Source organism: Callorhinus ursinus, unplaced genomic scaffold, assembly GCF_003265705.2.
Source record: "Callorhinus ursinus isolate GAN/ISIS: 27379988/994484 unplaced genomic scaffold, GSC_fseal_2.0 scaffold29, whole genome shotgun sequence".
Classification (NCBI taxonomy): Eukaryota; Metazoa; Chordata; class Mammalia; order Carnivora; family Otariidae; genus Callorhinus; species Callorhinus ursinus.
The window spans coordinates 579,470-606,533 of NW_027397091.1; the positions used below are offsets into that span (position 1 = coordinate 579,470).

Here is a 27,064-nt window from a genome sequence, read left to right on the forward strand (position 1 = left end):
GTTCCGCACAGATGATGCTCCTCTCCTGAATGTGCCTCGAAGCCTGACGAGACCCAACACGTCTCTGAAGCGCTACTCACACTCCATGCATGGAGAGGGACTCCTCCCCATCTGGCTCTCTGGTGCAGGATGAGGTTTGACTGATTGCTCAAGTCTTGCCCCTTCTTACTGGATCCTCTGGTGTCCGATAAGATTTGCCTTACAGCGAAAGCCTCACCCACACTCCCTGAAAACAAAATACTTCTCCCCAGAGTGTGTCCTCTGGTGAACAACGAGGAGGGATTTCTGGCTGAAGGCGTGCCCACACTCACCACACAAGTCAGGCTTCTCCCCCGAGTGTGTCCTGTCGTGTATGCTGAGGCCTGACTTATTGCAAAAGCCTTGGCCACACTCCCCACAAATATAAGCCTTCTCGTCTGAGTGTGTCCTCTGGTGTTTTCTGAGGGCTCATTTATCACTAAAGGCTGGTCCACACTCCAGGCACACATAGGGTTTCTCCCCTGAGTGTGCCCTCTGGTGTCTGATGAAGTATGACTTCTCACTGAAGCCTCGCCCACACTCACTGCAGACATAAGGCTTCTCCGCGGAGTGAGTCCACTGATGTCTAATGAGGATTGACTTATTTCTCAAGCTCTGTCCACACTCTCTGCACAAATAAAGCTTCTCTCCTGAAAGTGTTCTCAGGAGTCTGTTGAGGTTGGACTTCTGGCTAAAGCCTCAGCCACACCCCTTGCACACATATGGCTTCTCCCGAGCGTGGGATCCGGTGTGTAATCCGATGATTAATAAGGATCAACGTCTGGCCGAAGCCTCAGCCACACTCACAACACACATAAGGCTTCCCCTCTGAGTGTGTCCAATGGTGTCTGATGAGAGTTGACCTCACTTTAAAGCCTCCCCTGCACTCCCTGCAAACATAGGGTTTCTCCTGTAAGTGGGTCGTCTGCTTTGCAACGGAGTCTGATTTCAGGCTACAATCTAGTTCATGTTCCGTACAGTTGACCGCTCACGATTTTGAGGCTTCTCTCACTCCCCTGTCTGTTTGCACAGGGTTTAGCCTTTGGGCTGAGGTGGGCTCTGTTTCCACCACCATGGTGCCTTCTCTAGTTCTTGCTGACTGTCCTCGGGGGAGGCTGGGGAATGCGCCCGAGGTCTCTGTCTCCCCTGTCCTTGCACAAAAGGGTTGAGAGCCACCTTCCCTCCGGTGACCTTGTGTGTTTCCACTCCAGCAGCTCTGAGCCGAATACTGCTGCTCCTGATGCCCGGGGCCGGAATCCCCTGGATGGAAGTGATTCTCTACACATAAGCCCAGGAAGATCTGAAGCACATGTTGGCTGAGGACTTGCTGACAGGAGAAGGCCAGAAGGCAGGAGGCACAGGGGTAGATTTCTGGCTTGGGTTCCACTGGAGAGAGAGAGTTTTCAGTTAGAGAAGTCCTACGTGGGGCCGCTGGGCAGCTCCACCTTGTCCTAGGACATCTGTAACTAACGATACGTGTACAACACAATTTGTTCTCACCAATAATTCCTTTACATTCATTTCTGCACATTCCATCTTCTGCTGTGATCCACAAAATCCATAACAAAATTATCTTCTACGTGGGACACAGGAACCTTTCAAGTAAGCGCTGTGTGCTATAAACTGCTTCAATCACCTTCGCCTTCCCCTTCTACTAAATGACCTAAGTCATCTACAGTCCCAGCGATACATACTGTCCACAACTCAGTTCTACTTGGACGTAACAGTCTCTGTGATCTATGTGGAAATCACCCTCATGTCTTTTCTTATTACAAAACGAGACGGATAGACATAAAAAGCCACTTGGTCTGGAGGGCTTCCAAATGTAGGAAACAGTATATGAATCAGTGGTTAAAGAGACTATATATGAAATAAAACTGATTGTCAGGTTTCCCATCTACATACAAATACTTGTTAGAAATGTCTAAGTGCTAGGTTCTCTGTCAAGCACTGTGGACACAGCAGTAGACAAGAAAAACACGGTCCATGATTTCAGGATTCCAGCACCTTATGTCCAAACCAATCCCATCACAAGGACATCAGACTTGGCTATGGGATTTGCTTTGGCCAATGATTACTGAAAAGCTAGTGCCACCTTCAAACAAGTTTTAAGAGGCACCATGTGGGCGCCTGCGTGGCTCAGTCAGTTAAGCATCTGACTTCAGCTCAGGTCATGATCTCAGAGTCCTGGGATTGATCCCTGCATCAGGCTCTGCACTCAGCAGGGAGTCTGCTTCTCCTTCTCCCTCTGCCCTTTGCCCCACTTGTGCTCTCTCTCAAACAAATAAATAAAATCTTAAGAAAAAAAAAGAAGCACCACATGATCCTATCATTGCTTTTTTCCCCTCTTCTTTAAGAACCCCATGACTCAGATGAGCCTGTTCCTTTTGTCTGAATTCCAGAAGCAAAAAAGCTGAGCCGCAGCTGAACTTAGACAACAAGCAGTGTAAGTGAGAAAGGAACATTTGCTATGACAAACCACCAAAGTTTGAGGTGATTTGTTATCAAAGAATTACCTAGTCTAAGCTAACTCAAAAACTCCCCGTAGGAAAGCTTTAAAGATTATTTCAGTGGAAATTGGCCCACTTATGTCTAACAGTACCCATGAAGAAGAGACATCATGAGTATGTGAAGAATGAAAGGGGAAAAAACTGATTTGGGAACAAAAACACTATGATCTCAATTTTTTTTTTTTAACTTGGTTGAATTTTGTTTTCTTTTTTTTATTTTTTATTGTTATGTTAATCACCATACATTACATCATTAGTTCTTGATGTAGTGTCCCATGATTCATTGTTTGTGCATAACACCCACACAGTGGGTGCAGTTTGTGCATTTGCTCCACGCAGAATGTGCCCTCTTTAATACCCATCACCAGGCTAACCCATCCCCCCACCCCCCTCCCCTCTAGAACCCTCAGTTTGTTTTTCAGAGTCCATCGCCTCTCATGGTTCGTCTCCCCCTCCGATTTACTCCCCTTCATTCTTCCCCTCCTGCTATCTTCTTCTTTTTCTTTTTTCTTAACATATGTTGCATTATTTGTTTCAGAAGTACAGATCTGTGATTCAACAGTCTTGCACAATTCACAGCGCTCACCATAGCACATACCCTCCCCAATGTCTATCACCCAGTCACCCCATCCCTCCCACCCCCCACCACTCCAGCAACACTCAGTTTGTTTCCTGAGATTAAGAATTCCTCACATCAGTGAGGTTATATGATACATGTCTTTCTCTGATTGACTTATTTCACTCAGCATAACACCCTCCAGTTCCATCCACGTCGTTGCAAATGGCAAGATCTCATTCCTTTTGACGGCTGCATAATATTCCATTGTGTATATATACCACATCTTCTTTATCCATTCATCTGTCGATGGACATCTCGGCTCTTTCCACAGTTTGGCTATTGTGGACACTGCTGCTATAAACATTGGGGTGCACGCACCCCTTCAGATCCCTACATTTGTATCTTTGTGGTAAATACCCAGTAGTGCAATTGCTGGATCGTATGGTAGCTCCATTTTCAACTGTTTGAGGAACCTCCATACTGTTTTCCAGAGTGGTCGCACCAGCTTGCATTCCCACCAACAGTGTAGGAGGGTTCCCCTTTCTCCGCATCCCTGCCAACATCTGTCGTTTCCTGACTTGTTAATTTTAGCCATTCCAACTGGTGTGAGGTGGTATCTCATTGAGGGTTTGATTTGGATTTCCCTGATGCCGAGCGATGTTGAGTACTTGTGTGTCTGTTGGCCATTTGGATGTCTTCTTTGGAAAAATGTCTGTTCATGTGTGATCTCAATTTTTGACAAGTCTGAGAATAAACTTAGGCCGTCTTAACCTAACAGAAATAGAACTTAATTTGTGCTGTGTAACCTAATAGAAATATAAAGATAAAGCAGAGGTGACAGAGAAAATGGGTTTGTCGTATGTGATGGACAAAATCATCAAAGTTCACAAACTGTTTCAGGGTGTGAATAGAGACACAGAAAAAAGAAAAGTATGTGACACTAGTCCTCTAGATCAGCCCAAGAAAAGAGAAAGAAATAAGAGAAAAGCCCAAAAGAGCCCATAAGAGGCTGGAGAACTGTAGAATATTATGTGTTGAGCAAAATAAAGGAATCAAGACTTTCAGTATTGAGAATAATCTAAACCAGGTCATTTTAACATTTTCCTCTGAACCCATTAAATGCATTAACACAGAGGAAGAGAATAATAGGACAAGGGGAAACTAAAAATAAAAACACTGGGCGCCTGGATGGCTCAGTTGGTTGGGTGGCTGCCTTCAGCTCAGGTCATGATCCCGGAGTCCCGGGATCGAGTCCCGCGTCGGGCTCCCTGCTCGGCGAGGGGCCTGCTTCTCCCTCTGACCCTCCCCACTCTCATGTACTCTCTCTCTCTCTCATTCTCATTCTCTCTCAAAATAAATAAATAAAAATCTTTAAAAAAATAAAATAAAATAATAAAAATAAAAACACAATCTAGTTAGGCTGCCTAGCTAAGGCCAAATCAAAACACACAGAACGACACTGAAATGGACGAACCCGTCCTTAGTTAGATGGAACTCAAAATAGATGGAATCAGATCAAAACACATGGGACAAGATGGAAATGGAACAAAGAAAATGTGATTAATTCAAATCAGGGAAATAGCTATGCCATTTGAAGGAAACTGCTGAAGAAACTTCTGCCTGAAACTAGTTTGTGTCTCCAAAAATGTGACCCTTCTCTACATACTTTATCTAGAAATTTACGGCACTCTCTAATACTGTAGCCACTAGTCACACAGGTTTACTTGAAAGGTGGCTGGCTAGTCTGAATGAAGATGTGCTCTTGGGGCGCCTGGGTGGCTCAGTCATTAAGCGTCTGCCTTCGGCTCAGGTCATGATCCCAGGGTCCTGGGATCGAGCCCCGCATCGGGCTCCCTGCTCAGCGGGAAGCCTGCCTTTCCCTCTCCCACTCCCCCTGCTTGTGTTCCTTCTCTCACTGTGTCTCTCTCTGTCAAATAAATAGATGAAATAGTTAAAAGAAAAAAAAAAGTTGTGCTCTCATTGCACATTGAGATCAGTGTTTTTCTTCCAAAATCAGCCTTTTTTCCTCTCATTCTTCACATATTCAGTGTAAAATACACACCAGATTTTCAAGACTCAGTACCAAAAAAATCTAATTAACTTTTCTATATTGATTACATGTTGAAACGATAAGATTTTTTACACACTGGGCTAAAGAAAACGTTATTAAAATTAATTTCATCCGTTTATTTTTACTTTGTAGAATGCGGTTACTAGGAAATTTAAAATTCCCCACCTGGATCATAGGATATTTCTACTGGACAGCACTGATCTAGAACAAGGGGGCCCTCTGTTTCTGTATAGTCCACAACTTCAGAATGGTTTTTGAATTTTTAAATAGTTGGAAAAAAGTCAAAAGAATAACGATGTTTTGTGATACATAAAAGGTATGTGGAATTCAGGGACACCTGGGTGGCTCAGTCAGTTAAGTGTCTGCCTTAGACTCAGGTCATGATCCCAGGGTCCTGGGATCGAGCCCCGCATTGGGTTCCCTGTTCAGCGGAGAGCCTGCTTCTCCCTCTCCCACTCCCCCTGCTTGTGTTCCCTCTCTCGCTGTGTCTCTCTCTGTCAGATAAATAAATAAAATCTTAAAAAAAAATGCTTCTTACCCAGAAAACTGTTTATGCTTTGCAATGTCTGCCCATACGCGGTGGTGCACGATGAGGGCTTACACGCCCGATCTCGAGACTAGTGGCAGCAGGTCAAAGTGCAAAAGGGGGAAATGATGTGATCCACATACTTAAATACTCCGTAAACTAAGTGTCCACAATTTAGATCTTTGTAAAAAGAAATTCAGTAGGTATTTAACTTGAAAATACTAGAGACACACCTGACAAGAATGTTTTTCACACCGAATGTTCCTGACACAGGGCCTGACAGCGACAGTAACGTTTGAGGGCCACACACAGCATGTTACCACTTACCACAGATATTACAGACGGAAGCAGGTGTAAGAGGAATGAGGGGTATGCAATGTGCACCTCTCCTGAAACTGAGAACAGTAGAAAGACTCCACAATTTTTTAAAAATATTTTTTATTTATTTGAGAGAGAATGAGCTAGAGAGAGAGGGCATGAGACAGGGGAGGGTCAGAGGGAGAAGCAGGCTCCCCGCCGAGCAGGGAGCCCGACATGGGACTCGATCCAGGGACTCCAGGATCATGACCTGAGCCGAAGGCAGTCGCCTAACCAACTGAGCCACCCAGGCACCCAAGACTCCACAATTTTAATTCTCCATAAAGTTACTTCCTTTTTTTTTTTTTTTAAGATTTTGCATTTGCAACGACATGGATGAAGCTAGAGGGTATTATGCTGAGCGAAATAAGTCAGTCAGAGAAAGACAAGTATCATATGATCTCACTGATATGTGGAATTTAAGAAACAAAAGGGAAGAACATAGGGGAAGGGGGGAAGGAGAGAGGGAAACAAACCATAATAAACTCTTAACTATATGGGGCGCCTGGGTGGCTGTCGGTTAAGCAGACGTCTGCCTTTGGCTCAGGTCATGATCTTGGGGTCCTGGGATCAAGCCTCGTGGCAGGCTCCCTGCTCCTCGGGAAGTCCACTTCTCCCTCTCCCTCTGTGCCTCCCCCCACCTGCACTCTCTCACTCATGATCTCTTTCATTTTTTTTTAAACAACCAGTGGTTGTTTTTTTTAAAGATTTTTTATTTATTTATTTGACAGAGAGAGACACAGCAAGAGAGGGAACACAAGCAGGGGGAGTGGGAGAGGGAGAGGCAGGCTTCCCGCGGAGCAGGGAGCTTCATGCGGGGCTCGATCCCAGGACCCTGGGATCATGACCCGAGCCGAAGGCAGATGCTTAACGACTGAGCCATCCAGGTGCCCCTCATGCTCTCTTTCAAATAAATAAATAAACAAAATCTTTAAAAGAAAAAAAGAGAGATGCTTAACTATAGAGAACAAACTAAGGGCTGCTGGAGGTGAGGTGGATGGGGAGGTGAGGTAACTGGGTAAATGGGCATTAAGGAGGGCACTTGTGTTTTTTTTTAATTTTTTATTGTTATGTTAATCACCATACATTACATCATTAGTTTTTAATGTTGTGTTCCATGATTCATTGTTTGTGCATAACACCCAGTGCTCCACGCAGAATGTGCCCTCTTTAATACCCATCACCAGGCTAACCCATCCCCCACCCCCTCCCCTCCAGAACCCTCAGTTTGTTTTTCAGAGTCCATCGTCTCTCATGGTTCGTCTCCCCCTCTGACTTCCTCCTCTTCATTCTTCCTCTCCTGTTATCTTCTTCTTTTTCTTTTTTCTTAAAATATGTTGCGTTATTTGTTTCAGAAGGACAGATCTGTGATTCAACAGTCTTGCACAATTCACAGCGCTCACCGTAGCACATCCCCTCCCCAATGTCTATCACCCAGCCACCCCATCCCTCCCACCCCCCACCACTCCAGCAACCCTCAGTTTGTTTCCTGAGATTAAGAATTCCTCATATCAGTGCGGTCATATGATACATGTCTTTCTCTGATTGACTTATTTCACTCAGCGTAACGCCCTCCAGTTCCATCCACGTCATTGCAAATGGCAAGGTTAAGGAGGGCACTTGTGATGAGCCCTGGGTGTTATATGTGACTGATGAGTCACTGAATTCTACTTCTGAAAGCAATATTGCACTGTATGTTAACTAACTAGAACTGAAATAAAAACCTAACAAAAAAAATTCAGTGATAAAAAGGTAACAAGATGTCCAGTGCACAGTATCCTTAGCTAGGGCAGATACGGAGTAAAACTCAATAGTACACTTAAAATTTTTAATAATCTGTTTTTCAAAAATACCACTTATGTTCAAGAGTTTCCTGGACTCTTCATATTAATCTCGGGTATATTTTTCAACAAAGAAAACCCAACACACAGATGACCAAGACAGTGCCGGACACAGACATGAGCAACTGCCTTTCCCCTTTTCAAGAAAGAGAATATCCGCTTATTTTCTGGGACACAAGCCAGCATTTCAGGGAAAAGAAAAAAAAAGTAAAAGTAAGCCAGCTCACCAGCATTCGGGGCTGGTCCTCCGTTCTTTGGAGCCAGTCAATAGGGCGAGAAGGCAAACCTGGGGGAAGAAGCAGCAGCTCTGAGGGGCCGGGCCACCCAGGCTGCTCCCCGAGCACCTCCTCTAGGCCTGTCGGGGAGGAAGGGGCTCCTGGGCACAGCCGTGCTCACTGAACCCAAGCCCTGCCCCCAGCCCCAGTGCCTCTCTAGACCCAGACCAACTCTCACCTTCTGCTGGGTGAACTTGAGTCCGGTCCTTCCTGGTCTCCGTGTCTTGCCCATCCTCCCTCCAGAGGCAAAACCTGCCCCCGGCCCTGCTCTCGGCGGGCGGAAGGATCAGGCAATGTTATGGCCCCAGAGTCAGCCCGGTGTCTGCGGTGACATTCTGCTAGAGGGCCAGGTGTAAGTTACTTCCCCTCAAGATCAACTTCTGCCGCACTGGGGGGACTCCTTGGAGCCTTACTTGTGAAAGCCCATCTTGCTTCCGTGAAGCCAGGACATGGGCGATGGAGAAGCTGTTCATTGCCAGGAGCTTTGCTGTGGGCCCTGAGCCCATGCCTCCTCCGCAGGGGCCCTGTCCTCTCATACCTCCTCGTTCAACATGGCGTCTCGAGCTCCAGGGCCTCCTTGGATTTCTTTCCGTCACCCTTTCCAGCCTGTATACCCTCAAGTCTGTCCCCTGCCACTCTTCCTTATCTGTCGAAATGTACAATTACTTCCCACCCTCACCCTCAGATTCAAACTCCATGTGTGGTATGGTGAAGCCTGAGTCACAGTGAAGACATGGCGTAACGCCTGTGGAGAAAGAGGCTCAGAATGTCTCCTTCCAGACCAATCTGGGCATGCAGAACTCAGCTCCTGACTCCCCTGGCCCGAGGTTCCACCTGTGTTCTATCCCGTGTCCCTGTACTCTGGAGGACTTGGGGTCTCAACGGAGTCCTTCTTCCTTTAGGTCAGTCTCCAGGCTTCACGAGGACTCTGTGAAGGTAACCCCCACCTTCCTACCCACATGGCCTTATCAGAACTGTGCACTGGTGTCTCCAGATGAACCCAAGTGAGAGTCTTCCACCCACGTGGCCCCAAACGAGGCAGGTGATGTTGGAGCTGAACCACCTTCAGAAGCACCTCAGACACCCTGTCCAGGATCTCAGCCCCAAGGACTGCAGTCATACTGTTGCCAGATACCCTTTGGAGGCTGACTAGGTTCATCCCCTAATTCCACAGGCAGAGATGGTCACTCTCTCAGATAGATCCAACCTGGGCATCTCACCTTACTCATACTATGTTGCAATTTTTCTCTTTATTTGTCTATCTTTACCAGATTAAGAGCTTCTGGTAAGAAGAAACACATCTCAGTCATTTTGCTAATCCTAATGAGTAGGCCTTTGTGGTAGATTTTACCATTGTTCCCAATTATTTATTTCTCTATAAAAAGACTATACTTCCCGGCCGCTGATATCAGGCTTGGTCTTGTGATTTGCCTTGGGTGATGGTATGTGACTGAAAGGGACAGTGCTACTTCTAAGCACTACATGATTCCACCAGCTACCTTGTTCTGAGAGAAGCATGTCCCCAAGAGGGGTGTTGGTCAACTGTGCAAGGTCACAGTGCAGAACTCCAAAGCAACCTACAAAGGAGGAGTAATAAGACTGGGGTTAAAGTTAGATTGCTGTGTGGGCCACCGAGATCCGGGGGGGTCATGTGTTCCTGCAGGACAACTTGGCCTAAGCTAATAAATCTCTATAAATCTCCGCTCCTAGGAATACTAACATCTATAAAACGAGTACTGTCCAGAGTTTATGAATCTTCTTCACAACACAGCCAAGGGGAAGACACTGCTATTCTTTCCATCCCACAGAGAAGGAAACTAAGGCACTAAGAGGTCGGTTGATGTGTCCTTAAGATTGTAGCTATGAAGTATTAGAGCCAAGCCTGAATCCAGAATTCTCGTTTCAAAGCCCATCCCCTTCACCATTGTCTACAATAATGCCCAGCAAACAAAGGACTAAATGAAAACGCCAAGAGTAAGCAGATGTCCACAGGGTTCAGAGTTCACCCTGAAGAAGACAGGACCCTCACGGTGAAGGGGAGGGGAGGTCTGTATCAGTCAGGATGGGTCGAGGTCTTCTGTAATGATGAATACTCCCTCCACAATCTCCGTAACTTAAAGTAACAAAAGTTTCTTTCTCACTCCGGCTCCCCGTCCACCATGTGCCATCTGTAACTGTGCTCAAAGCCGTCTTGGGACGCCTGGGTGGCTCAGTCGTTAAGCGTCTGCCTTCGGCTCGGGTCATGGTCCCGGGGTCCTGGGATCGAGTCCTGCGTCGGGCTCCTTGCTCGATGAGGAGCCTGCTTCTCCCTCTCCCTCTACTGCTCCCCCTGCTTGTGCGCTCTCTCTCTCTCTCTCTGACAAGTACATAAATAAAAATCTTAAAAAAAAAAGCCGTCTTCACTCTGGGACCAAGGCTGTTCCTGCAGCCTCTGTTTGGAACATGGTCAGTAGGAGTGATAGAGGCAAATGAAAGATGGAGAATCATACTTACAAATTTGACCCGAAGCGATACCTTGGACCACAGCTCATTAGCAAATCAAGTCCCGTGGTCACTTCTGGGTTCAATAGGGTAGGGGCATATACCTACAGGGAGTGGCCACACAGGAGGGATGCTAGGAGAGCCAATGACCAAATGACACTACTACAAGGTCAAAAGGCCATAAACTGACTCTCCCCTAGCCCCGGTCCGGCTGTCGACTGGGACTTCAGTGTGTTAGGATCTGGGGCCGGGCCCCGGCCATAAAACTAAAGGACACGTGCCGGTCCCTACACCTGCCGCACCATTAAGAACAAGCAGCAATACTGACTAAGAAAAACCTAACTCAGCTTAGAAAGACCAGGACTCTATCATGGGGGATCTAAAGCAATGAAGACAATGCTGCTCTTCAGAGCCTAAGGTGAAGTCTGAGCATCCAGCCAAGAAGCAACACTGTAGGCAAAGGGGACAGTGGGATCAAGTGAGAGAGGGAGGGAGCGGGGAGAAGGAGAGACAGAAAAGACCAGAAGAAATGGGTGATTTCCTAGAAGAATAGAAATAGCCTAAAATCAAGTAAAAAAAAAAAAAAAAGGAAAAATTGTTAACCAAAAAAGAAAACGAAAAGACAAAGACCTCTCCCAAAGGCCTTGGTCCCAGACAATTAAACTGGGCAATTCTAGTAAAACTTTGAGGAACAGGTCACTCTGTAATAAAGATTAAGAGCCCCAAAGCATTAAAACATGTTTCCTAACTCATTCATCAAGGACACCAAAAGTAAGCAAGGGCACTACAGGAAAAAAAAAACAGAGATCAATTCTACTTATAAAACTATAAATCTTAACCCGGGTGGCTCAGTCACTGAGCGTCTGCCTTCGGCTCAGGTCATGATCCCAGGGTCCTGGGATCGAGCCCCGCATCGGGCTCCCTGCTCAGCGGGAAGCCTGTTTCTCCCTCTCCCACTCCCCCTGCTTGTGTTCCCTCTCTCGCTGTCTCTCTCTCCCTCTCTCTGTCAAATAAATAAACAAGATCTTAAAAAAAAAAAAAAAACTAGGTGCAAAAATCCTAAATAAACATCAGCAATCTGAATCCAGCTGTACCTTAAAGAAATAATAATACATCATTACCAAGCAGACTTTATCCCAGGAATGGACAAGACAGTTTAACATCAGAAAACCTACTGTGTGTGTGTGTGTAGACATGTGTGCCGAAATATCTGTATAAACCTTTGGTAAAATATTTCTACCTGAGAATCTCCTTATTCACATGTGACCCAACTGTTAACATTTTGCTGGACTGGCTTCATCACATCTATCCATCCACAAAGGTGGGTACACGGACACTCGGTGTAGCAAACCTTTCAACTTCTCTGCATGCATGTAAAATGTCATAAGAAAATGTTGGGGAAAAGATAGGATCCAAAAAGACTTAAATATTTACAATATATATAAATGACTGTAAAAAACCAACTTCAATCTGCCTATTGCTATTTCCCAGAGAAATCAATTTAATTATTTTCACTATCTTATTTTCCCAACAGTAAATAAATCTCTCTTACTCCATTATAAGAGACCTCAGGAATGAGAATTTATCTATGGCTATAAAGACAGTATAACATGAAATCTGCAGAAAACAAACATTTGTAGGCACAACTTGTGTCACAAAAACCTACACCTCAACACTATCACACGGACAGGATCCTCGGATCCTCGGGCAGTGCCATTTGATTGTTAACAGGTGTCTCAGAGATGGCAAATGATACAATTTATATACTGTGCATCCAGATTCATTTCACTGTCCTTTTCTGTTTGCCAAGTCCACTGTAACAAATCTATTTCCTTATAAAAATACAAACATTTGGGGGCACCTGAGCAGCTCAGCCAGTTCAGCGTCTAACTCTGTTTCGTTCGGCGTCTAACTCTGTTTCAGCGTCTAACTCTGTTTCAGCTCAGGTCATGATCTCAGGCTCCTAGGATCCAGCCGCGTTGTGGGGCTCCCTGCTCAGCGGGGAGCCTGCTTCTCCCTCTCCCTCTGCCCCTCCCCCTGCTGGTGCTCTCTCACACTCTCAAATAAATAAAATCTTTAAAATAAATAAATAAATAAAAGACACTTTTAAAAAATCATAATTAGGTCGGGTTTTTTGTTTTGTTTTGTTTTTAAGATAAAAAAGCTAAACCATAAGGTTTAGAGGTGCATACTTAGGTGTCTGACCTTAGTGAAACTCAGGAAAAGCTTACTTTTGGAAGGAAGGGACAAAGTTGTGACTGGAATGAAACAAATGGGAGGAACATCTGGGGAGACCAACAAAGTTCACCTTTTTGCCCTGGGTGTTCACTTTCTTCTCATTCTATACTCTTTTGTGTGGCTTTGTTTCCTGTGTTGCATTTTATTTTATTTACTTATTTTTTAAAGCTTTTATTTATTTATTTGAGAGAGAGAGAATGAGAGAGGGAGAGAGAAAGAGAGCACATGAGAGGGGGGAGGGTCAGAGGGAGAAGCAGACTCCCTGCTGAGCAGGGAGCCCGATGCGGGACTCAATCCCGATGGGGGACTGGATCCCCATGCAGGACTGGATCCCCATGCGGGACTCGATCCCGGGACTCCAGGATCATGACCTGAGCCGAAATCGGTCACTTAACCAACTGAGCCACCCAGGCACCCCCCTGTGTTGCATTTTATAATAAAAAAGAAAACATATAATGGCACAAAAAATAAACCTGTGGTGTTAGGGCAGTAACAGACAGTAAATGGAACAGAACAGAGAGTCCATGTGTATTTGGGGGTTAATGTTTGGTGAACACAGTATCTCACACAGCCAAGAAAGGACAGCCTCTTCCCAGAGTTGAGACAAGCTGCTATCTGATTGGAAGTTAGATTCCTAGGTCACACCTTACATAAAAATAAATTCCAAGTATTGTAAGAGCTAAAGATCAGAAACAAAAAATATAAACATTTAGAAACATATAGGAGAATATACGGAGGACCTTGGGGAAAGACCAAAGATCTTCAGAAAGAAAAAATATATATATATGAAATCCAGAAGCCATTAAGGAAGAAGTGGATAAATCTGACTACATATGGATTAAATACTTCAATTTAACCAAAGACACCTTTAGGAGAGGTGGGGTGGCATAAACATGTATGTATGTGTTTAATCTTTGAGTCTTTTCATAAAAACAAAATACTGGAAGGATACATAGAAAATTAATAAAACTGATTACCTATGGGAAATAAACCTGTCTTTATTTACATTGGCATGAATGTGTCCTAGAATCCAAAAAACCAAAACAAAACTTAAAAAAATGAATTTAAATTTAGCAAGGTGGCAGGATGTAAAGGGTCAACCTACAGACATCAATTATGCTTACAAATACTGATAGAAACAATTGGAAACTTACATTTATTTTTTTAAAAGATTTTATTTATTTGAGAGAGCGCACGTGCGCACACGAGTTGGGGGGAGGGCGGAGGAAAAGGGAGAGAATCTCAAGCGGACTCCATGCTAAGCATGGAGACTGATTCCGGGCTCGATCTTACGTCCCCAGAGATCATGACCTATGCCAAAATCAAAAGTCAGATAAACTTAACCAACCGAGGCACCCAGATGCCCCTGGAAACTTATATTTAAAAAGCATTTCCAAAAGCATCAAGAACCACAGATGCATAGGAAGAAACTTACAGAGAAATGTTGCTGGGGCAAGGATGGCGGCAACTGGTCTGGGGTAATAGTCTCCGTAAAGGCCCTGCCCTTATATCAGTGTTGGGATCCTAGGGAACCAAGCAAGGCCTCGGAGTCTCAACTGGGACATTGCAGCACACAAGAGGTCAGAATAAGCAAAGGAAATTTGTCTGTGGTTTGGAGCTCAGAAAGCACCGTAGGAATGCAAAAGGTGGGTGGTCTGCGCCTGAAAGTGAGCTGTCAGGAGCCCGGAAGTCCTCTTTCTCCACCCAGTCCTCTCTGTGCAAACAGGGATATATAAGCAGGTGGTGAGGATGAAAGAGGCAGTGTGAGTTTCAGGACTGTCTCCTGGCCCCCAGATGCCAGGCTAGAAATCCCCAAGTTTAAATGAGGGATGCTTCTCTTCCTTCAAAGAAAAAAGAAAGGCTCAGATCTCTCAGAGAAGAATGTAAACAGCTTCTAAGGGACATAGTCAGATGTGGGCATCAGACTACAACCTGCCCTGATATGCTCCTGTTAAATAGGGAATTAATCTTTTTTAATGCCTCTCGGCCTCAAGTTGTAATATTATCAGAAATAGTTAATATTCACTAAACCCTTACTATATACCAGAGACAATTCCAGGCACTGTACAAATTTTACCTGTTGAAGACTCCATAAGCTAGGTCTTGTGATACATTGAGGCAGTTATAAATCTTGTTCAAGTTGACAAAGCTAGAAAGTTCCTAGATTTGAACTCTAGCTGTAGAGTGCCAGGCCATTTGGGTCAGTGGTAATGTCAGCAGTGGTCTAGTCTAGCCCTGTGGGATGTAACAAGTGTTATCCACACACAGGGTTGAGGGGATGTCCTACGAAACAAGACTGGCTGCCAATTAATAAATGTTGAATATAATGATAGGTCCACGAGGGTTCCTTGTACTATATTCTACCGGTAGGTTTACAATTTGTCCTTACCAAAAAACCTAAAATAAAATTAAAGTCCTGACATCTGAACCCAGTCAGATGCCAGAAGTGATTTGGATAGTCGGCCAACAGCCCCCAAAGTTCCCCGCCCTACCTAATCCCACTAAGTTCCATGCCAGTGGTTTGACCCCCAACACACAAGGGGAAAGCAAAAAAGGGGTGATCCGCCAAAATGGCCATTCAAATTACAACCAAACCCGAGATCTTTGCCACAAGGCAGCATGCCAAGAAAAACCTTGGGACAACAGGTCCCAGAGAAGCAGACCTGTCCCCACTCCAAAAACTGCTTAGATGCCAAGCCCCAGCAGTGCAGTGCACCGCACCATCACTGGAGGATGTTCATCCCAGGCCAAAACCTCCCCCACCCCCTAAAAGCCCCCAGGGACTCCAGACACTCCCCCATAACCTCCTAAGTGTATATCACCCACACCAAGCTCACCTCCACCCACCCCCCAACAAACCAAGGCACAGTGGAGCCTGAGACGCTCCGCACACACCCCGATTACGGGCCGGGAATAGTAAGCCCCACCAAAAGCAACCAACCCAAAACTTGACATTCACCATCAGTCCTAGGTTTCCACAACTCACAGAGCTGAAGACCCAAGGAAATGCTCCCTAGCCCAAACACACCTGGGCCTTTAAGGCCCGAGCCTCGCCTCCACCCCACCACGGGGGATGTTTGCTATCTGACCCTGGCTGAACTCATCCCCACGCTCAAATAAACCGTGAGAATGCACGCTGGGGCCCCCCCATTCGGAAATTGTTTGGCCCAGAATATGTCCACCCCCTTCAAAAATAAAGTTATGGAGTTCCAAGTCACTCGCCCCAGCCGGGGAAGGGAGTTCCGCGCAGCGCCTCGCAATTCAGGGATTCCAGGCTGGCTGAGGGTCACTGGGTTCCCTCGCCCCAAACGCGCGCCCCCTCCTCCCAACAGGGACCCCCCCCCCCCCCCCGCCGGCCCGCGAAGCCCCCCCCTAGCCGGGTCCCTAACCCTTGGCCCGCCCTTTGCCCACCCTCCTGGCCCCACTGGCACGCCTCGCTCACCGCCCGCGGCGGGGTCCGCCCAGCCAGCCCTTGGCCCTGGCCGGTCCTCGCCAGAACTATACTTCTCAGAATTCCATAACCACATCAAAACTAAGGTTGCTTTTTGCCTCTCCAAAGCATTAACATTAAGGCAGTTGTAAATTCCTTGAGGAATATCACACTCCGCCTGTCTCAGGTGATGGGGTTTTGGAATATAGGTGAGGTTGGCTGGGGTGGGGCCCGGAGCCCAGGAGCAAGAAAGAATTCTTGAGAAGTCTTTGGTGCAAAATGGTGGTTTATTAAAGCCCGGGGATAGGACCCGTGGGCAGAAAGAGAGGCTGCCTTGGGGTTGTGAGGGGGGGGCTGATGATATACTATGGGGTGGGGGTGGGGGAGGAAAAGGGAGGTTTTCAAAAGGATCTTCGTATGTTAAAGAAGACTCAACAGGATATCAGAGGCCTTGCCATTGTCAAGTTAAGGTGGTTTTTTTCTCTCTAGCAAGGCATTACCAGTAAGATAGTCGGGACAGCATCAGTCAATGGGCTGCAGGTGATAAGGACATTTAATAGTGACTGAAAGTGACTGTCAGGGTCCAAGTCAAGAGTCAGGTTTAGTGTGCAAGTTAGGGTCAGGGTCTGGGTCTAAACACGCTCTAACTCACAATAAGAAATTTCATCTGAAATGTTCCTGGACCTGAACCTGGACCTTAACTGAAGGTGTGGTTTTCTGCCTGTTTTCAATTATTCTGCTTATTTTCATATGGGTTTTAGCTCAGTCACCATAGGAAGTTACCTTAGCTATGAAAGCACTTCGGTTCAGGAAGGGGGATGTAGCCTCTGGGGTAACAGGTGACCGCTACAGCCCAAATTGAGACTCAGACTCTGAAAGGGGAAGTGTGGACCTAGCCAGCAGGGCCTGTGGTGCGGTCTTTGCCTCTGTATGGAAAAGTAGGGTCTTAGGCTCTGGTGTGAGGAGTGGGACCTTCGTTCCTCAAATGGGAGATGGGGACTTAGTTTCTGAAGCTGAAATCTGGACTCAGTCTCTGGAGGGGGGAAGCAGGGACGTAGGTGCTGGTGGTCTCAATAAAAACGGCTTCTGTCTGGGGAAAAGAGGGGCCTTTATGCCAGACCTGAAGAGCTCCCCCTAGCGAGTGAGAGAAGCAGAAAATTCTGAGATGAATGTGCTTCTGAGTTTGTTTGCATGGGTGAAGTTTACAAAGAACTTACGAAGCTTATAAGATTTGTTTGAAATGAATGAGTGGTTTTGAGCTTGATGTCACATAAACTCTTAGATACACTCTAAATTACTCTAAGAATGCCCTTTCAAGAACGCTTGAGTGGGGCTTGTGTTAACATTAACTTTTACATATGAATTATCTTTAAGGGGCAGTAAGAAGTTTCATTTGAAATGAATGAGTGATTTGGACCTTGATTTCACCAAAAGTGCTTCGTATTGAATCTATTTACTCTAATTCCTCCTAACAAGGTAGATCAAGGAATAATGACATATTCCCTAATACTGCTTAGATTTATCTAAATTGATTTTGACTCATTTTTTTCTTTCTCGCCATTAGACGTTTCCTTAGAGGGAAATGTCAGATTCTTAGCTTGTTTACAGACATATTGCTCGCTTATACGCATAGTTCAGTTTCACTTTATTTTCACTAACTCAACGTGTTACTTTTGACTTACTTTACATATAACTGTGTGATGTGAAACTGTTTTTACTTGTGACGCTGTTTTTACTTAACCTACTTAATTTGCTCCAATTTGCACTAAGAACTTTGGAGGTGACGGTGTGTTTCTGAGCTTATTTGCACATGTAGAAATTTTTACATAGCACTTTAAAAAGCTCATACATTTGATCACAAATGCGTGATTTTGAGCCTGATTTTGATGGGGTTTTGGAATATAGGTGAGGTTCAGTGGGGTGGAGTCCGGAGCTGAGGACTAAGAAAGAATTCTTGAGACATGTTTGATGCAAAATGGCGGAGCTGCTGCCCTAGGGTTGTGAGGGGTGGCTGATTATATACTATGGGGTTGGGGGCGGTAAGGAAAAGGGAGGTTTCAAGAGAACTTTCATATGCTAAAGAAGACTCACAGGATACCGGAGGCCTTGCCATTGTCAAGTTAAGGTTTGCCCCTCTAGTAAGGCATTAACATTAAGAAAGTTGGGAACTTCCTGGAGGAACATTGCATGCTGCCCACTTCAAGTATCTGTCCATGGGCCGCAGGTTATAAAGACATTTAATTGTATCTACATTTCCTTCTGGAAGCCAGGTTATTGATAGAAATGCTTTGTTCTTGTAAATGGATAAGACATTTGTAAACTGAGGGAGTAGTCGTGTCTTGGAGGATTGTGGTCTCTACAAGTTAACTATTTGTTTTCCTTTCCTTCGCTTTAGGGCAGCCAGGAGTGCCTAAGGAATGTCACATACATCCTGGGGGGGGGGGTTGTGGGGTGTCAGCTTCTGCTTTGTCCTCAGCTTGCCTTCTGTTCCCTCATCAATTTCACAGAGATGCAATGTGTTCTAATTTCCCATAGGAAGTTAGGTTTAGGAATGCTACTTAGATTTATCTTAATTTGTTTTAACTTGCAATAAGATACTTATTTTGAGATGTGTATTTCTGAGCTAATTTGTTAATTTGCCTTTCTGAACTGATGTGCTCTAGCTCCTGATAAGAAGTCCATATAGCTTAGTTAACTGCTTAATTACATTTATATTTGCTTGAACACAGAGTAAGAAGTGACTTTTTTTTTTTTTAATCAGAGAGAGAGAGAGAGAGAGCACAAGCAGGGGAAGTGGCAGGCAGAGGGAGAAGCAGGCTCCCCGCTGAGCAAGGAGCCCAGTGGGGAACCCCCAGGATCATGACCTGAGCTGAAGGCAGCCACTCAACTAGCTGAACCACCCGGGCACCCTGAGAAGTGACTTTTACCATAAAAACAAAACATAGTTCTGCTAGTCTGCATTAGACTTCCAACTTCCTAGTGAAAGCCTGTCCTGGGTTCTTATGTCACAACCAAAGCCATAGTAGAACTGATGAGAGAACAGAAGGCAAGCTGAGGACAAAGCAGAAGCTGACACCCCGTAACCCCCCCCCAACCATGGGATATATGTGACATTCCTCGGGCACTCCTGGCTGCCCTAAAGGAAAAACAAATAGTTAACTTGTAGAGACCACAATCTTGCAAGACCCGAGCCTCCCTCAGTTTACTTACAAAAGCCTTGGCAATAGCTCCCAGAAGGGAATGTAGATACAATTAAATGTCTTTATAACCTGCAGCCCATCGACAGATACTTGAAGTGGGCAGAGTGTAATGTTCCTCCAGGAAGTTCCCAACTATCTTAATGTTAATGCCTTACTAGAGGGGTGAACAACCTTAACTTGACAATGGCAAGGCCTCCGGTATCCTGTGAGTTCTTCTTTAACATATGAAAATCCTTTTGAAAACCTCCCTTTTCCTTACCCCCCACCCCCACCCCCACCCCATGGTATATAATCAGCCAACCCTCACAACCCCAAGGCAGCAGCTCTTTCTGCCCAGGGGTTTCGTCCCCGTTCTTTAATAAACCACCATTTTGCACCAAAGACGTCTCAAGAATTTTCTTGGTTGACAGCTCCGGACTCCACCCCACTGAACCTCACCTATATTTCAAAACCTCATCAGAACGTTATTGTATTTATTTATGTATTTATTTATTTATTTTTAAGTAGGCTCCCAGCGTGGAGCCCAGCATGGGGCTTGAACTCACTACCTTGAGATCGAGACCTGAGCTGAGATCAAGCGTCAGACACGACCGACTGAGCCACCGAGGTGCCCCTAGAAAGTTGATTTCAGTCATCCACATAATTTGTTACTGTTTCAGGTTCTTCCTTTTGTTTTCCTATGAATTCTAAGGAAAATATATTTGGCAACTGAATTTCTTTGGGAATACCTAATAACCTAGCCCAGAAATCATCAGCCGAAATAAATAATCATTGACTACAGCAGCCAATATTAAAGCCTATTATTCTCTTATCTTGAGAAATTCTAATGTTAAGAATAAAAAAAATAGGGGTGCCTGGCTAGCTCAGTCGGAAGAGCATGCAACCCTTTATCTCAGGACCATGAGTTTGAGCTCCATGTTGGGTGTAGGGATTACTTAATAAAAACTTGAAAATAAATAAAAATTAAAAGCTACTTTTGAGATCCAAGATCTGAGCCTCTTTTAAATTATACCGCTCAGAGGCATCTACAGTTGCTCTAACAAGAAATGCTGACCTTGGCAAAGAATTGTGTGATTTTGAGGCTGTTTTCACACATGCCGGTTAGTACCTACCAGTGCTGCAGCTCGCCCGTCTCCCCAGACCTCTGCGGAGGCTGGTTCTGGTCCTGGCTCCCGGGTCGGTTCCCACTGCGCGCCCCTGCCCCTGAGCCCTGCGGTCTGCGCAATCGCCCGGCTTTGGTCGACAGGGGGCGCCCGACGGACTAGCCAGGACTCGGGCAGGCCAACAGCTTCCCGGGCCACTTCTCACGTCGCAAGCGGGCGGATGGGAGAAGCCGCATGTGCCGGGCGACGCGAGACCCCACCCGGCTCCCCCACTGGCCCACAGCGCCCTCCCCTACCTGGCCCGAGGTCTAAGGCGGGGACATGGGAGGAGCGCGGGGGTGCGGGGAGGACTTTTAGGGGGGACCTTCCTTACAGCAGACCCGGGAGGCCAACTTCCCCATTCTCCATTCAGAAGCTGAGTCCCTTGCTCAAAGTCTGCCTGAATCCCGCCGACCACTCCCAGGGCTTAGCCTCCCCTCTCCCTTAAGGGGCCATGGCCCCACGGTTTCCTCAGGAGTTCCGAACTGTTCACCCCAAAGGCTAATCCGGAATTTTTAACCATGGTCAAAGTCCCCACCTTTGGCTCCAGAGACTAAAATCAAAGCCCTCCAGACAATAAAAACAAACATCAAAAAAAGTGAGGACTTATGAGCGCTTACCCAAGTGACTAAGAGAGATAAATGATGTCCCTGACAAACATAGGCATCTCACGTGAAGTCCCTCTGCGTCCTTTCCAGCTTTCTTTGCTGTGGTCCATGCTGGTCAGGCAGCATTTCAACCAACTGGTCTAGTGGTTTCCCGGGGGAGTCTTAAAAGGGAGAATTTCCTGCTCAGTATAAGGACTTTTTCTTCACCTCAACCTGTGCATAATTACCCTGCTGTTCTAGTTTATCAGATGAGCCCTGTCTCGCTAGAAGAGGGAGCTCTAGAAACAAAGTGGCAGAAGAAAACATCTGCGGAATGGGGCATGGGGCGGGGGGATTCCCGTGGTACAAGTGGCCAAGGATCTTCAAGCTGTTAAAGCCTTCCGGTTTAGGGTTTCCTGCCCTGGGCTTTGCTATAACCTCAACCAGTGACCAGCAGCCTGTGGATGAAGAGTGGTTGCACACCACAGCCTGGACTTAGCGCTGCTCCGTGGAATGGAGTAGAAACTGCTCCCCTGCAGAGCCAGACAAGCTGGAGGGAGCACGGCAGGGGCAGAGAGAGATGGGGCCGTAATAGGGTGAGTTTGACCCTTCTGCCACTGTGGCCACACCTCTGCGAAGCACTTGCACACCATAAAGGGCTTTGTGGCAGGTGCACAGAGGAACTGAGGAAAAGGGGCCAGTCTGTGCCTGATAAAAGTGGGGCCTGCCATTCACCACAGGTCCACGCCCTGCAGCTGTGAGCCAACTGACAGTGGGCAGGCATTCCAGAGACCCCGCTGAACTCCTCGGGGCGCTTCGAGGTGTTCTGTTTATAGCCATGTTGTCTCCCTCTATGCCCAAAGGACCCTTGTAGGGGTTGTAGCCGAATTACCTCCATCCAACAGATGAAGAAAAAGAGGGTGTAGAAATCTTCAGTATCTTGTTTATGACCTACACTTAGTGGAGGGCTGAAGGAGGATTTATCACCGCCTGTAAATGGGGTTTGACTTTTCTCATTTAACGCATTTGCTTTTGTGAGAGTTTTCCAGTTGTTAATCACCCTTACTGCTACAGGCAGAAGTAACAGAGCCTCGGAATCCCTGCTCCCAGCTCTCTTTCCCTGACTCTGCTTCCTGGGGTGGAGGCAGGAAGAAGCAGACACAGAGAATCTGTGGCCCATAGACGCCATCTGGCTGCAGCTTTTTCCTCATGGGCTGTGTAGGAGGTGACTAGCCAGGGCTCTTGGTCTGTCTGGCTTTAATCTGGCAGGAATTGCCCCTGCCCTGGGACTGCTGTCCCTCAGATTACAAACACCTGGGTGTGAGTCTCCTTTCCAGACTAAGAGCCCAAAATGGCAGAGACAACTCTCCCAGTTCCTTGCAGACCAGACCCTTCTGCCCCACCTTCAAATCCTAAATGAGAAAAGTCCAGGAACTGAGAAATACTCTGTTCATAATACACACCCCCAAATCTTGGGGAGGGGGGCGGGACATGTGGCCACTGGCCAGATCTTCCATGGCTTCTGTGCTCCCCGGCACCATAAGCAAGCCCAGCAGTCGGTCTTTGCTGCAGGTTAGCAGGTGGAGGGCTGCGCCCGGTTGCAATGTCAGCTCACACTATCCAGCTAGGTCATTATGGCCTGTCACCGGAGTCTCTGCATTGTGCTGCTTTACAGAGTCCTGTGAGCAACACTGGTGGTTTTGTAAGCAGATACCCAGAGCCAACTATATATCATATATATATATTTTTTTAATGGGAGAAAGAAATCAACAATGGCACAAGAAGCTTCCCCATTAACAAAGGTTTTTGAGACAAAAGCACCACTGCATTTAGATGCCCTGCAAATTTTAGTTGAAATCTTACGTTATTTCTGTGGTTGTCATATTGGATTAAGGATTTTATTTCTCGGATCAAGCCGCACCCAATGAAAGAGAATGATGACAGAGCTTACCATGCTCATCCCAAGCAAGAGAATTGGTCACCGTCCCGGTGAAACATTGAGAGCACACCACTCCAACATTATGGCTCTTCAGAACAATATTTATGTTGAGTCGAATGTCCAATAAATGCAACTCAAGTCTTAAGTAGCTAAAGCCAGAGAAGTCTATTGGAAAACGTCATTCCAAGTCATATTTTTTTTTTCCGAGTCATATTTTTAAATGTCGAATGACCAGTGTGCCCAAGGCCTTGTCACAAATCCTGAGAGCAATAACCTTCAGAGTTGTGCTCCAGGCAGAAAGACAGTAGAAGCAAAAGCAAAGGAAAAGCATAGTCCCGTCCCGAGAGCAAGGTGCATTAGTAGGTTGGACTGGGACTGATATGCAGAGGCAGAGGGGAGCCCGAGGGGCCCAGAGCTCTCGGGGGGCCTTAACTGGCACGATAGGGAGTCTGAGGCTGGGGAGGGGGGAGTTCTGAGGCAGGGTGTTAAAGCAGGGTCAAGATGTGGTCAGACTTCTGCTTTGGGGGCTCCCCCGGCTACCGTGCAGGAGAGAGACAGAAGGGGCAGGACCAGAAGCCCGGTGCCAGGTGGAAGGCAAATGCAGGGACCTTTGGAAGGAAGGATGTGGTGTGGTCCAGATTTTTCCTGAGAGGTGAAGCGTGCTGAGGCTAGAAGCCTGGCCTAGGAGTGAGAGAAGTCACCAGGGCTGGTCCCTGTTCCCCGGGGACTGTGGGGACACATTACTGATCTTAACCTCAGGTTCCTCATTTGTTAAAAAAAAAGAAGGAGGAGGAAGAGAAGGAGAAAATGAGACTATCAGCCTCAGATGGTTGGGGTGATAAGTCGTTTAAAAGGCTTGGCAAGTGCCTGGCAGAAAGGAAAAGAGAGATCTTTCAGAGAGCTCGGGCTAGGACAGAGCACACGGCACCATGCAACACACGTGCAATGTGAATAAGAGTTATAAAATATTAATGACATCTCTTTTTGTCTCTCCTTGAGCGAGTGGCTCAAACCCAGGTCCCTGTGCCTCACAAGCCCTGGCTTCCCCTGTCCCCTGCTGCTGCTTCCCAGGAACCCTGAGGGGGGCTGGGAGCTTGGGGATGAGTACAGACTCTCCTTCCTCCCTTCCTCAGGGCAGGGTGACACCCGAGGGTGTGTTCACCTCAGGAGTATTGATGTGAGTGGTGTGCAACCAATAAAGCAAAATACTCTGTGTTCAGTTTGACTCCCAAACTTGGACTTTGAATTCTCTAGCAATAGTTGTCATAGGCTTTGTTGTGAGAGAGAAGATATTTCTGGATTCCCAGCTTGCCCCTTGAGATGCCAAGCCCCCTCCCAAGCAGCAGGAACAGCAGAAAGAGCCCCCGAAGGCAAGGGTCTCTGCTTTAGTCACTGATGGTTCCCCTGTGCCTAGAACTGAGTCGAGCCCTAGTGAGCTCTCGCCATTCTCTGTGGGAAGCAGACAAGTGGTGTGTTCCCTGGTGTAGACAGGCCAGGTGCTGGCATGTGACGGCATTTCCCTCCAGCGATGAAGGTGATGTAGAAAGCCTTCCTCCTCAGACAACAGAGAAGTGGGAAGGGCTGGGAGGGTCCTCACTTGTCAGGGGAGGCAGGCAGGCGAGCTGGGAGCGCTCTCAGCTAGGGGAGGGGAGACGGCGGGTTGCTGCAGTGGGCACAGGGGACCCTGCAGGGGTTCGCTCTGGCTGCAGGCACACTAGAACCCCCCCAGTGCTATAGCATGGAAGCCACAGAATGCAGCAGAGTCCCCTCACTGCCCTGGGAACCCTGGGGCTGGGGTGGTGCTGCAGGAACCATCAGGATGAGAGAGGCCAGGCGGCAAAAGGAAAGTTTTAGGGGCGCCTGGGTGGCTCAGTCATTGGGCGTCTGCCTTCGGCTCAGGTCATGATCCCAGGGTCCTGGGATCAAGCCCCACATCGGGCTCCCTGCTCGGCGGGGAGCCCGCTTCTCCCTCTCCCACTCCCCCTGCTTGTGTTCCCTCTCTCGCTGTCCCTCTCTCTCTCTCTCTGTCAAATAAATAAAATCTTAAAAAAAAAAAAAAAAGGAAAGTTTTAAAGCCTGCGCTGAACCGTGTGCATTTCAGCGGCTACCTACCGTATGGAATGGTTCTTATTCCCCTTCCCTTGACCAAGGTGGCCAGGCCACGGGCCCTCCTGATAAGTAAATAACAAGGTCTAGGAGCAAGTTTATAACTATCATACTTTCAAAGTAGCAATATAAGCATAAATGATACTTTGAGAAACCCCCCACGGTTTAATGGGCTGAGAAAATGTCTGTGACTTCTCCTGGGGACACACACATTTTTGAGGGAAATGCTGAATGTCAGTTCAAAGACTAAGAAAAATGAAACTGTTATGTTTCCCCCCCAACTTTCTGCTCACAGGGACCCCAGGTGAAGAACCCCACCCCCTAGTGCCTGTGACTGCCTTCCAGAGGACCGACTCTGAACCTCTGGTTTCTAAAGCAGCCAGATTTGCCCTTTTGGAAGACGGGCAGCAGTGGGAAGAGCTGTGGAGTAAGTGACAGGCAGCAGGAGGGGGAGCAGCTCATCAGAGGGGACCCAGGACTCGGCATCAGGATTCCTTGGGCGCTGCCCAGACCTACTGATTGGAATGCCCAATGCCAGTCCTGGGAATCTGCATTTTAAACAGAAGCCCCGGTGATTGATTTTCACCAACATCCTAGGACTTCCCTGGTGCCTTGTCCCGACCAGAGACTCAAGGCAGAGGGAAAGAGCCGGGACCGCTCCTCACATCCCCCCAGGGCAGGTGGCTCACAGCTGGGAGGTGAGCTGTCAGCTCCTGGCCCCTCCAGGGCCCCTTCGTGTGTAAGTGATGCCTGAAACGTGAGGCCACGCTTCTTCTTTGCTGGGGAACCTGAGCGGTGGAGTGTGTGGCTGGATTGAAGGGCTGGGACCTCCCCGCCTCCCACCCACCTCTCTCCCAACCTTCACCTACCTCCAGTTCAATCTCTAACAAGCCAAGGAGCCCCGGCTGCTGGCGGGGCCCAGAAAGAAAGCCCAGCTACCATGAGGGAGGAAAGGTATCCCCGGCGGAAGGTGTGTGTAGACCAGCAAGCCGAGTGAGCCAGCGTGGGGGCTGAGGAGCCCCGCCGACCATGAGCCACCGGCTAAAGGGCCGGGGGGAGGAAGGTGAGTGGTCCTCATCTCGGAGGGGCCCACCCACGGGGTTCCTGAGCAGCAGTGGGAGACCAGACGAGCAGAGGGGGGCTCTCGAGGCACAGGGCCCGGGCATGAGTCCAGGGCCTGCCACTTGCTCTCTGAGTGACCCCAGTCTGGTTACCCAGCCTCTCCTGGCCTCTTCTAGGAAATGAAGGCACATTGCTTCCTGGCAGGGCCGTTGGGGGGATGAAAATGCCGTGCACCGCCCCTTGCTGGTGTTGAGCAGTGGCGGCCCTCAGAGCCCACCGGGGCCTTCAGCCTCCTGCTCTCCTGGTTAAAATCGCCTCTCCCCAGCAATCCCCTCAGCAGACTTCTCTGTCTGTCTCTCTCTGTCTGTCTGTCTGGGGCAGCGGGGTGCGGGATGTTCTGACCTCATGTCTGCTCCAGGGTGTCGGAGATATGTCAGGACCGGGGATGCTTGTTGGTGAAATAATCGGAGCCAGGTCCTGGTCTGAGGCAGCTGTCACCAGCTGATGGTTCCCACCGTGAGACGGGGGGTGACCCAGGGAGGGGGACTCCCAGAGGTCAGCCATCCGTCACGCGCCATCTCTTCCAACAGGCCCTGGAGCGAGAGGGCGGGCGAGGAGCGGCTCTCAGGGCACAGGTGAGGCGGGATGATGCGTGAGGTGGGGTGTGTGTGAGATGGGGCGATGTATTCCCGGTCCAGCCCCCATCGAGAGTTCTCGTCCAT

The 27,064-nt window shown here is 47.6% G+C and overlaps 1 protein-coding gene across 1 annotated transcript; it reads right to left on the bottom strand.

The window, feature by feature from the left end:
* Window positions 1–27,064, bottom strand: LOC112827298 (uncharacterized). The gene is given in 3 exon segments (XM_073878471.1): window positions 1–716; window positions 811–1,404; window positions 26,914–27,064. Coding segments are annotated over 3 exon segments (1,296 nt in total). The 3' UTR covers window positions 1–165.